General features: G+C 41.6%; 1 protein-coding gene across 1 annotated transcript; it reads left to right on the top strand.

Annotated features, from left to right (window-relative positions):
* The first annotated feature begins 753 nt into the window (after window positions 1-753).
* vstm4a (V-set and transmembrane domain containing 4a) lies at window positions 754-9,742 on the top strand. Its single transcript, XM_084374751.1, has 8 exons — window positions 754-921; window positions 2,137-2,589; window positions 6,355-6,408; window positions 6,488-6,595; window positions 7,007-7,040; window positions 7,385-7,533; window positions 8,295-8,362; window positions 9,139-9,742. The coding sequence occupies exons 1-8, from the start codon at window positions 873-875 to the stop codon at window positions 9,289-9,291; spliced, it is 1,068 nt and encodes a 355-aa protein (XP_084230877.1). The 5' UTR covers window positions 754-872; the 3' UTR covers window positions 9,292-9,742.
* Window positions 9,743-12,055: the final 2,313 nt, after the last annotated feature.

The following is a 12,055-nucleotide window of genomic DNA, read 5'->3' on the forward strand; positions in this document are numbered from 1 at the left end:
TTTTCAAAATAAAATATTTTAGAAAAGATTAAACCGACCTTTCAACCAGGGCAGTATATTTTTTCCACTTGATCCGTCCATGCTTTTCAAGAGAATCGACATATAAGACCTGAAGGGTTAAATCTGTTGTGTAATTCCATTTGGCTTTGGCTGAGCTCGAAGCTCCAGTAGAAGCCCTGCCTCAGCAGTTTAGCCTGCCCAATAAAGCAGCAGGCTTCATACCGCTGGGACAGTCTGACAACCACAGCCAGAGACAAGCCCATGCCACTCTGTCCAACAGCCAGACAGGGAGAGGTCGCAGCACACACACACGCAAATCCACATAAATGCATCAACACATGTATGCAGACACAGAAACACAGAGCTCACACACGATTGCTCTTTGTGATGCAAAATGAGGATAACCCCTATGTTTTTTAGAGCAACTTGGGCGATGGAAATGCATGTTAAGCGCTTTGTAGTATATGCTTCTCAAAATGACACACAGTGTGACACACACAAACCACGAGACTTGACCATCGCTTTAGAGGTCTGGGGTTTTGGGCCACGGTCCAAAACTCCTCACAGGAACACAGGAAATGACATTTCCTACGTTTTGCAGGACACACAGAGAAAAAGAGAGAGAGAGGTGGAGAGAGGGAGAGAGAGTGAGAGAGAGAGAGAGAGAGAGAGCTTGGAGAGTGAGTGGGAGTTTCTAAGTGGGAACAGAGCATTTACTGTTTCATATTACACAGAAAAGAGGAGAAAGAGGAGAAGAGTTAATGGTGGGTAAGGGCTCTGGTGGGTTGTGCAGCCAGGCTCTGTTTTCAATGTAGCTGCTTATGTGAGTGCTGTGCAGTTGTCTGGGTTTATGGATTCGCTGACTGTGGAAAATGTACTTCTCTATAGTGGTCCTTGTCCTGACTAAGGCTCTGGTCACAGGTAAGTTTACCTTGTTTACAGCAATATAAACCAGTAAGAAAGCGAGCACGGAATGAATGCGTCTAAAGTTGTAACTTGATCTATCATCTAACATATGCCACTGTGAAACCATGCATTTTGAGTTTAGTACGGAACTTCGCATGAAAATAAGGTCAAACATGCAAGAAACACACTGCATTTTAGTTATTGTTTCTACAACAACCAAAAGTTGCAAGTGCATTAATCATTATTGCATTATAGTTAATACTAAAGTAGCAAAAACTGTTTTGTAAACTTGAAATTGTTAAAAATCAAACCAGTTGCAGAGTTAAACAAGTTCTCTGTGACCAGAGAAAAACCGCTGTATAATTTGCATTCTATAAACTGACATAAAGTAGACTTACAACTCAAGTCATACTTCATATTTCTTGCCCTATAATCTTTTGACTATGTTCGGTTTTGTGTTTGGTTTGAGTGCCTGTTGCTGCTTTTGTTGTCACATTAAACAGTGTAGGACGGACCCTGGGGGAGATTCCCCAACTAACACAGCAACAACAACAACAAAAAAAAAGAGGCAATGCATCCCAGATGGTCTCCGTTATCTTGTCGTGTTTCTCTCTGCTTGGTTCAGGGCGTACTGAAGATGAACATTCCCCACCTGTAGACACTCTGTGCCTGTCTGATCACACATCTTGTGTCCAGACTTCATGTCTCCTCTAGACAGACCTGACCCAGCTGGCAGCAGGATAAAACACAAGTACCTCCAGGGAAGCAAAATAGGGACGCATGAAGTGTGTTCTCAGTACGCTTTCTAGCCATTACCGACTGAATTCCCATCCAGTGATGGAATGACAGATATAAGTAGAACCAGTGATAGTCTGAGCTCTAACACCATAAATTCAAGCAGCCACTGTGGGTGTGCAAATAAACTTACTTTGTCTAAATGCTACAATTATGTTTAATTGGCAGGAAATCAAACATCTTGCAAAAATGAACTGAAGACTTTTTCCATGTGGGGCGCATTACCAGCTCCAGTTAATGACTAATTTAAAAAGCAGGGAGGAGTCACACAAGCCTCCTGATCTGACAGTGTTCTTATGTTTTCAAACATTTTAGGGTTTGGTTTGACGTTTCTGTCACAAAAGACTACATGCAGAACATATTCACCAATTTGTGTATGCCAAAAAAAAAAAAAGACAGCTGTATGTAACATCTGTCTGTGTCTTTTGTCATCAGAGGTATGTCACGCCCTGAATGTGACAGTGACCCCTGGGCCTGTCGTCATGGTAACAGAGAGAGACAACTTGACACTCTCCTGCCTGGTATCTCAGAGGAAGAGGAGCGGCAGTGTCCTCATCCTACGCTGGTTCTTCTCCCCTCTCGCTGCTCCCACTCTCGCGCCTCCTCCCTCCTCTCCATCCCCCTCTCCTCCTGCACTCGAGCCCTCTCAGTTTCTCATTGTGAAGATGGGCATAAAGAAAATGAAGCTATACGGGAACTACACCCGCGGTTTCCCCCAGCCAAAGTTTCGTCTGTTCGAGGAGACGGAAGGAGAGATGTACCGGCTGTGGATTCTCAATGTGTCAGGGAGGGACCAGGGTTTCTACAGCTGTAGAGTTCAGGAGATCCGCAGACACAGGAACACATGGAGGGCCTCGTCCAATGGTACCAGCACCACACAGCTAACAGGTAACTAAAGCTGGACTTTAATACACTCTGCTCTTCATGTCACATCTGTCTGTGGGCCCCATTTTGGCTGAAAGTTGAGATATAGAGGGCCTTTGAGCAGCTGTTTTTATGCATTTTTAATTAAAGTGACAGTTCATCCCAAATTCAAAGAAAGTAGTAATATTTATTCATCTAGATTGGTGTAATTAGCTATGTTTTGAGATACTGGCTGTAAAGGATGTCTCCCTTCTCTCAAATACAAAGGAATTAGATAAGACTCAAGGTAATCCACAGACCTTGTTGTGAGCAGTTTCACGTAGAACTATTTTCTTTCTTCCAAACTACACCCTCCAATCGTATCACCACGCAGACGGAAGCATCTACTCATAGACGAGATGCTGGTGCTTGTGACAGCAGGAGATGTAAACATTAATGGCGTCCTCCTCGGCTGTTACTGTAAGCTAGCCTTTTTAGTTCATAAGTGGATGCATGCTTCCCTCTACACGGTGAAAGAAAATATTCCCTACATGAAACTGCTCACCACAAGTTCTCTTGATTAGTTTGAGTAACTTGGTCATAATTTCTGGAAAGAGACATTGCTGTTGAGTTTTTCAAATGTATTTTTTGACACTTTGAGCACCACAACCTGAGTGCCATCTAGTTCCATTATATTTAAGAGAAGGCAGGCATCTCTATGGTCAATCTCGAAAAATCGGACACTCACAACAAAATAATCTAAATGGGTAAATAGCACTGCATGTAAGAGGAGAAATATGTATTTTTGATTTTGGGGTGAATTGTCCCTTTAAGCATGTTAGCCAAGTGGTTAGGGGTGTGAGACCGTTTCTTTGCAAGCATCCTCCTTGACTAGGTGTCCTTTGAGCAAGATGTGAATGCCCTACAGCACCTAAGCGATCCCCTGGTGGAGAGGAATCCAAAAGTGTTTCAAAAAACATTAAAAAAAGGACACCATTTCTAGCAGCCTTGGGATTCAGATAGTATTAACGGCAGATCAAACAAAACTACCTCTCATCGCCACCTGGTAAAAAAAGTCAAATCTGCATCTATTAGGCCTTAAACAGGAGGCGAAGAAAGCATTTTTTTTTTTTTTTGACAAGAGAGGATCAAACACAAAGGGGATTTCTGGTGTTAGTACTGTGAAATGTTTCCATGGAATATTCGTTTCCAAGGAATTCCCTTCCAGCCGCACACAGTCAACTGAGACATGCTGTCCATGTTATCTGGCGATGGAAATGAGCAAATAAAGGAGGGGTAATAGTTTTTATTAGAGGATAAAGGGCAAATAGAAATGTGCATGCATGTATTCTCTGACTCCAGCTGCTCTATTTGCTTTAAGTTGTGCAGATGTATGTTTGAGCGTGACCCCAGTCCTCTGGCATTTCCATCTCAAAACAATGAGCTCACACAGCCAAACCACACTCAACAATATCACTCTGTGTGTGTGTGTGAGTGTGAGGAGTAAAAAAGGTAGAGTGTTGCTGAGCTGGCTACGTTCAAACACTCATGACGTCAGTACCGAGTACAGTTTCTGCACGCCTCAGGAGAAAATCCACTGGAGAATTCAGTTGCAGTGGAACTAATTTAGTCCATGCCAATATTCTACAATAAACAACATGAACAAATCAGGTTAAGAATAAATAATACAGCATGATGTCAGAGTTAGGTGGACTGATCAGCAGGGACACCGTCAGTCAGTGTGGGATGCGCTGGTTAAAGGGGCTCAGTAGGGCTTTAAAATGCTGTTATTCCATGCTATAGGTGTGGCTACACCTGACACTGTTGCACAGTTTACCTTTCACTAGTTTCAGGGCAGAAAAAAGCGTAGAGGTTTGAGCCAGACTGAGCCATCTGACAACGCCCTGCCCTATATTCAGGGCAATGTCCCACTAAGGAAGCCACGCAACCTCAGGCATCTCCGACATGCATTGACCACAGAACCACAAACACAAGAGCTGACATTATGAGGATAAACAAAGACAAAACTACAGTAAGTTGTAACTGTATTCTGGGGAACCCCTCAGCCTGCTGATTTCAGAACAAAGGCTACACCCCACTGAGATAATCTGACTACTTTTCTTCGAAACATTTTGCACGCATGTTGTCCTCTCCCACGTCTCTAAACTCCCAAAGTCAGACCTTCAGCTTAAGTGATTTCTGCTGCTGCTGCTCTTCTAAAAAAGAAAATGAGCACACAATCCGCACGGTTTAATTTGATCAAATGCTGCTCCCTGGGTTAGGGCTTCGGGTTTCTAACCTTCACACTTTGAGCGGATGGTTCGTTTTTCTGTGCCCCGTCTTCACAGCTGGACTGAAGGAAAGCAGATGAGCCTAAATCTGTACCTGATGTTTTTGGCTTTAAGCTGTATGTTTTTTTTCTCCCCCCACAAATCTGGCTCTGTTGGGTGTGCAACAGCTTCAACACATCTGCACAGAGTGTGTACTGTAATAACTCCCTAACAGCCAACCTGTTAACCTGGGGCTGTGTGCACTGATCAGACGTGAGGTTTAGCATGTGGTTAACCACAGCGTGAAGGTTAGATATGTGGTTTACTTACATTAACTGTTAACTGCTCACATTGATGAGAGATGCCTGTTATATGTAGCATGTCACACCTACAATATGTCATCCAAACACGTCTTTTTCCCCTGGCTGTCGTTACTTTTCGTTTTCTGTTAAACAGTGGGTGGACAAAATAACAGGAACACCATTCAATTAAATTCAGTCTGACAAAACATCATAGACTGGAACTCATTAATTACAAAAGCATTGAATTAACACTTTTCGTGGTTTCAGCAAACTCATACTGTACATTAAGGATTTAGAAAAATAGCATAATACAGGGCACTGCATTGTTGTAAAGTTGTTTTTTTTAAGTTGTTTTTCTTGGATTAAACATCCAAGAAAAACAACATCCATCCATAAATGTCCAACCCCGCACTTGTGTGAAGTTTTCTAAAGCATATCTTCTCCTGCCTTTACTTTCCGATACATCTACTGCCATTTTTCATGTTTGGTCACAACACAAACGCTGTTGTGTTGACATTAATTACCGTGATATTCAGACCGAGCAGCCAAGACCAGATTTGACAACATTGCAGGCAGTTCAGCAGTCTGGAAACAGGCTAGAAGTCAATTAGAGTTAATATCTTATCATTTCTTATTAATATGTTTATCAACCTGTGTTTAAAAGACATATTAAAAACTCATTATGTGGAGCAGAGACTAAGTAATTTATGTACACAGCCTCTTTTTAACTCTCCTCAACCTCATGCTAAATACCCCTGACCTACACACAACCCATCATTCACAGACACTGGCACAGACTGACAACAACTTTCTTACTCGTTCCTCTTTTCACACTCATGAGCACACAAAGAAAAGTGTATCATTAAACAGCTGAGAAGCGACCACCTAAAGGAAGAGGAGATGCAGAGTAGAGGGGAACCCCCAAACACTGTCCAAGAACAGCAATACAGCCAAACCAGGCCTGTGTGTGTGTGTGTGTGTGTGTGTGTGTGTGTGTGTGTGTGTGTGTGTGTGTGTGTGTGTGTGTGTGTGTGTGTGTGTGTGTGGTGGGTTTGGCTGATGCAGCAGCAGAATCTCCTGTCTTGACAGCAGTTTTGATATTTCTGGAAGCCACTGAGGCTGTCTGCTGTATTCGGTCAGTTTCCTCAGACAACAGCAATTTACAGAGATACTCAGTCTGGGCACAGTTTCCTTCCCTCCGACTGCATTTGCTGACTTTTTAAACTTTTTTCCCCCAGTGCACTTAACTCTTGACGATGGTACCAGTGAAGGACTGTGGCGTTTATTTGCAGGTACTGTTTTTGTCTTTACTCCTTTACCACAAGTCTTACTTTGATAATGCCACTTTTCTGATGCCTGTTTGTTTTGTAGATGTGTATCTGTGCGCTGTGCTGATTTGCTCACTGGGCCTGCTGTCCATCTTCCTGTTCACTCTGGTTCTCACTTGCCAGTACCTTCACAGAAGACACAGGCTCAAAAGTAAAACAATCATTTGTTTTCTGACAGTAACTTTAAAGGAGACGTATTATGCTCATTTCCAGGTTCATCATTTTTTATTTTTGGTCACTACTAGAATGGGTTTACATGCTTCAGTGCTCAAAAGACACATCAGTTTTCAGACAGAGCAGATGTGCTAAATACATTTGCAGGTGGCGCTCAGGAGCAGTGTTTTCTGTGGGAGAGAGGAGCTTCTGTTGGTGCGGACTTTGACCTTTTTAACTTTTAAGAGCTTTTACATGCACAAGAACGTATGTAAATGCTGAAGGCAAGGAAGAAAAGTAAAGAGCATAATAGGTCTCCTTTAACTTTCAGTTTCCTTTAAAAAAATAACACCTGGATAACCTTTACACTGTCAAGTCAACATGATGTTTCCTGCTACCTTCTCCACAGGCAGTTACCTTCTGGTGAAGTGTCCCGAGAGCAGGTACAGCAGTTTACTAGTGTTGAAACAAGAAATTGATTAATAGATAAGTTAACTGACAGAAAATTTATCCTAAAACACTGATGGAAATGTGCTTGTTCTATTTTCTCAAATTTGAGAATTTGCTACTTTTCTGTTTTATATCATTGACTCTTTGGTTTTGGATTGCTGGTTTAACTTTTTATACTACTTTCAGACAATGCAGTTAATTATCAATTGATCATTTGCAAAATAATCCACGTTAACTAATATTATAATGCTTTTATATTAAGATTAATTAATAATCTAGATTACCGCTAGTTTCACCTGTAATTAGACCTTAAAATACTCTGCTCTGTTCCATGCAGCTCAGGAGAGACCGTAACCAGCTCCAGCAGCTCCTCCAGTTCCTCCCCGAGAGCCCAAAGGAAAGACACAAGGCAGAAAACTGACAGAAGAGTAATCGTAACACCACCTAAACTACCCGAGGAGCCTCCGCCACACATACCAGCCAAAGGTAAAGTGATATTTGGAGGGCAGGATGTCACCTCTTGGAAAGGTTAAATTCTTTGAAAGCTCTATTTGGCCTTTTTGGCTCATGACCTTTAAAAACAAAGCAGCGCCTACTTGTGATCCCTCAGGCTAAGTCTTCAGTGTGGACATGAAGTAAGAGCTGTTGAAGATTATTTTTTTCAAGATTGTTTAATTTGAAATTTTGAGTTTTATAGTCCGGAGAGGTAAAGGTGTTTAAGTGTCAAACAAATTTCACTAACTACATTTTTTCAGTCTAATCTTATAGTGGAGGGGAGGCACAGGGGCTCAGTGTCATCGCACAGTATGGAGTTGAATTCCCAGTCCTCATCTTTATGTGTCTGAGTCTGAGTTTCCTCTCAAATTCCAGACACACGGGAGACATTAGAGACTCAGGGAGATGGGCTCCAGCCCCAATAAAGGGATTTAGTGGGTAACGAAAACAACCATAAATGAAGGTATCCAGCCAGTACAAAAGCAGAAAAAGATATCTCTTGCATAATTCAATCTCCATGACGCAAACAGGAGCGTTTGAGAGACTACCAGAAACAGTCTGAGAATGAAACTGAGAATGAGTGTCTTGGCTGTCTCGTCTGAATATGACCAAATAAAGCTCTTACTTCTGTTATAAACTACACCTTGACTGGGTTTATAAAGTGTTTGTGAAGGATGATTTTCTCTTAACAACACGGTCGTTTCTGTGATGATTCCTCCTGGCTGTTTGAGTCAATTATGACTCTGTTTCAGTGCCTGTTGCTGCAAAGAGACCTCAGAAGCCCAGACGGTTAAAGCATCATCTAAGGAGCTCTGCCACTGTAAGTCTCCTCATTCTCAAGCACAAGACCTACATCCACTTCATCTAAATCATTTCTCAAACAAGTGCACTTATATCTGTTCAAAGGTATTTATTAACATTTTGAAAAGATCGTTTTCTTTCACGCTCAGAGTTGTTATTGAGACACATGCAAGAGGGAATTTGTCCCACGACTGCGTGATTGTCTACAGGAGTTTATTGCCGTCTCTTCATTCAGTTATGAGCTTGATAATTCTATTTAGTTTTATTGCTTCTCAAACACAATTATTTATTTAGACTGCTTCATTGGTTTTATTCCTACAATAAAAATGTCAAACAAGTACACGCAGAAGAAAACTACTCAAACTAAGGATCATCGCTATTTTCTACTAATGGCGTTCTTGTGATTTTGTAGTGAAATGAAGCTCAGGAGAAGTGAGGTTTTGTTTATTTGCACAAACATACTGATTGGATTAGTGCAACTAGGAGGATCTGAGGATGCTGGATAAGCCTCCCGTTGTACCGAATGTTTTTCAGAGTAAACTGAATGTTCCAAGAGGTCCTGCAAATCCAGTAAACACATACTTTCTGCAGCTGAAAAGCACGAAGGGGTGTTTACCATGCACTGTGGAAGAACACTACCGTTTGCTGAAAACAATTAAAAGCAGACACCACTCGCATTCTTCTTTTTTCTGAGATGTCCATGTTCATTATAGATATTTTTATACATTTCTCTCTTGCTTTATCTTCGGGCTAAATTCCTTCAAGTTTGCCTCACTCTTTCACTCCCTCCTCCAGCCTCGAGTATCACATGAGGATAGTCTGACATATGCAGAGCTGGAGCTGGTCAGACCGAGGCCAGAGCCCCCAGCCTCCTCCACTCCCGACCCTGCACCCTCCAGCCCGGACACTGTGTACGCTCAGATCCTCTTCCAGGAAAAACAGCTGTAAACACAGCAGCTCTGGACACCTGGATGTCATGGTGCCTCCTGGTGAGGGCAGAGATTCAGCTCTCCAGACTGTACTGAGTGGCATCCAAAGGACTATATTTATGAACTATCAGTATGGCTTTAGCATTTGTTTTTTGGCTGTAAGTACGCTACGACTGTTGGTAAATGAGCGTTTTTGTGTTTCCTCGGCGCGGTTCCATTCCAGCACAGCAGTTTTTGGGTCTTATAATTCTCTTGTTTTGTTTGTTGGCATCGCCGGCCTGTGAGCCAGATGTTTATAAGAATGCTCTTACTGTTGACTATTGTGTATAAACTCAGGAGACCGTGTGTGGAAAGAAACTGTGGTCCAGGCTCTCTAAACTGCAGTGTCATAAGGCATTGTAACACATTTCAACTGCATTTATAATTTCAGTACTAATACACCAAATGAATAAATATATGCCTGGGTCTGACGTTTAAGAATACAGTCTTTGATTTATGAAACATACTGTTTCCAATTATCTCTTTAAAGTGGATTGGAATGCATTGATTTGTCTATAATTGTTCTGGGGTACCATGCAAAATCTGTTTTACATGACATAAGTCAAAACCAACCGAGTATTACAAACAGCTGCAAAGCATCCAGTGTCTGAGATACATTATAGCAGCATAGGTTGCAGAACACAAACATCACATCTTCTCTGGCCCATTGAGAAGCTGACTGTTTCTTTTAATACATTCGACAGATTAAATCATTAGAAATGAATTAGCTCTCTAACATGTTAAAAGCTCAAAATTGACAAAAATCCACTTTTTTTGTTCTCTGGTGGAGAGTTCAATAAGGAGGTTGCTACCACTTTCATATCTATCAGGTAAAGATAAGTATACAATCTGCAGCCAGTTAGCTTAGCTTAGCACAAAAACCAGAAGCAGATGGAATCAGCTAGCTTGGCTCTGTCCAAAGGTAACATATTCTGCCTACTGGCACATCTCAAGCTCACCAGTTAACTGATATGTTAAAGGAGACATATTATGCTCATTTCCAGGTTCATAATTTTATTTTGGGTTACGAGTAGAATAGGTTTCCATGTTTTAATGCTCAAAAAACACATCGGCTTTCTCATTCTGCAGCACTGTATACCCCCTGTCAGGGATATTCTGTTTTTAGCTCCTGTCTCTTTAAGGCCCGCCTCCTGAGTATGAAGTCTGCTCTGACTGGTCAGCTCACACATGTCTGAGCCAGCACCACCCTGCACTTAGCTTCACTTCTACCGTGAATATATGCATAAATTATGCAAATGTTTGACATGGTGATATGATGTCAAGAAGTCACGGAATTAAAGGCGGGACTACTGATGAGGCGTTTCAGGAGCAGTGTTTCTTGTGAGTGAGAGGAGCGCCTGCTGGCGTGGACTATTGGCTTTTAACTTTCAAGAACTTTTACATGCACAAGAACCTATACAACACGCTGAAGGAACGGAAAATACCAAAAAAGCCTAATAAGTCTCCTTTATTATCTTGTTTGTTTAATCTGTGCAAAAACAAAGTGTGAATATGACAACTTGTGGGTTGTTTTATTATTTTTTATTTTTTTTTCCAATTTTCTCATGCAAGATGCCACTTCAGGTGGTGGTGGAACGACTTTGCTACCTTCAGACAGAGCAAAGCTAGCTTTTTCCACCTGTTGCAGTCTTTATGCTAAGCTAAACTAACCAACTGCTGGTTGTAGCTTAATTTTTTCCCGACACGTTTGAGAGTGGTATCAACATTCTCATCGAACTCTAAGCCTATTTGGCAAAATATCCAACTACTGCTTTAAATCTAACAAGTGGGACCTCTTTTGTTGAAGCAAAAGCTAATATTCGCCAAATAAAACATGACAGGGGACTGATGTAATGTCTACCAGCCGGAGCCAATATTTAGTCTAGATTTGATTTTCTAGCAAGGTTGTAAAATAGAAGAGGGGGCAGAAATCCCACATGGAGTCTTCTGCTTCTCATTTCAAAGTCTGATCAACGGGCATAAACAGCAAACATGAATCCAGGAAGCAGCTCACATTATGCTCAAGTACCCAAGAAAGGTGAAGGATGAAGGCTATTTTGTGAAGGTCAGTGTATGAAAAATGGGATGAAGACAGAGGCGCGTGGAGAAAGAGAATGATGCACATCCACACCCTCCTCTGTGTGAGGGGGAGAGACGGAGAGAGAGCGGCCATCATCCCCCACAGTTCAGACTCACTGACTAGGATGAACCCGCTAATGACTACATTTATTCAAATTAGACTAATTGTAATCATGGTTAATAATTAGCTTTACAGTGCATTATAATTGGGTTAGGCTACAAGATGGTTCTGCCTAGGTGCAATAATTTATTTGATTTAATTATTCTGAGGAACCCAATGGTTTGACATTTCATATCATAAAACCAGCGGTGTAGAGAGAATGGAGATGGCCGTTGTCTTTAGAGAAGGTCATTGCTCGCTCTCTGGGAAAATTATGAGGACTATTTTCCACTCTATTAAGCCACTCCACTTAGCACAATTAGCCACACACACAAAGGTTAAAGAGAGAGACCTCTTCCTTTATGATAGAGAGGAGTGGTGAGTGTGCATGAGAGTGCAAGCAAGAAAGGCAGACAGAGAGAGGGAACATGTCTCCACAATCCACCATCACTTAAAATGGATTCTTATTGCACCGATGTAGGTGTGTCAGTATTTTACTTTTCCGCTGAAAGATTAAAATCATTGTTCAAAAGATTAAAGACATTATATGTAACATTTCAGGATT

Source organism: Pagrus pagrus, assembly GCF_965226575.1.
Source record: "Pagrus pagrus genome assembly, chromosome: 15".
Classification (NCBI taxonomy): Eukaryota; Metazoa; Chordata; class Actinopteri; order Spariformes; family Sparidae; genus Pagrus; species Pagrus pagrus.

Excerpts from the sequence above, each read along its gene's own strand:
- vstm4a (XM_084374751.1), top strand. The coding sequence starts at position 873 with ATGTACTTCTCTATAGTGGTCCTTGTCCTGACTAAGGCTCTGGTCACA. Across the intron at positions 6,596-7,006 it reads CAGAAGACACAGGCTCAAAA|GCAGTTACCTTCTGGTGAAG; the intron begins GTAAAACAATCA and ends CCTTCTCCACAG. Across the intron at positions 7,534-8,294 it reads GCCACACATACCAGCCAAAG|TGCCTGTTGCTGCAAAGAGA; the intron begins GTAAAGTGATAT and ends ACTCTGTTTCAG.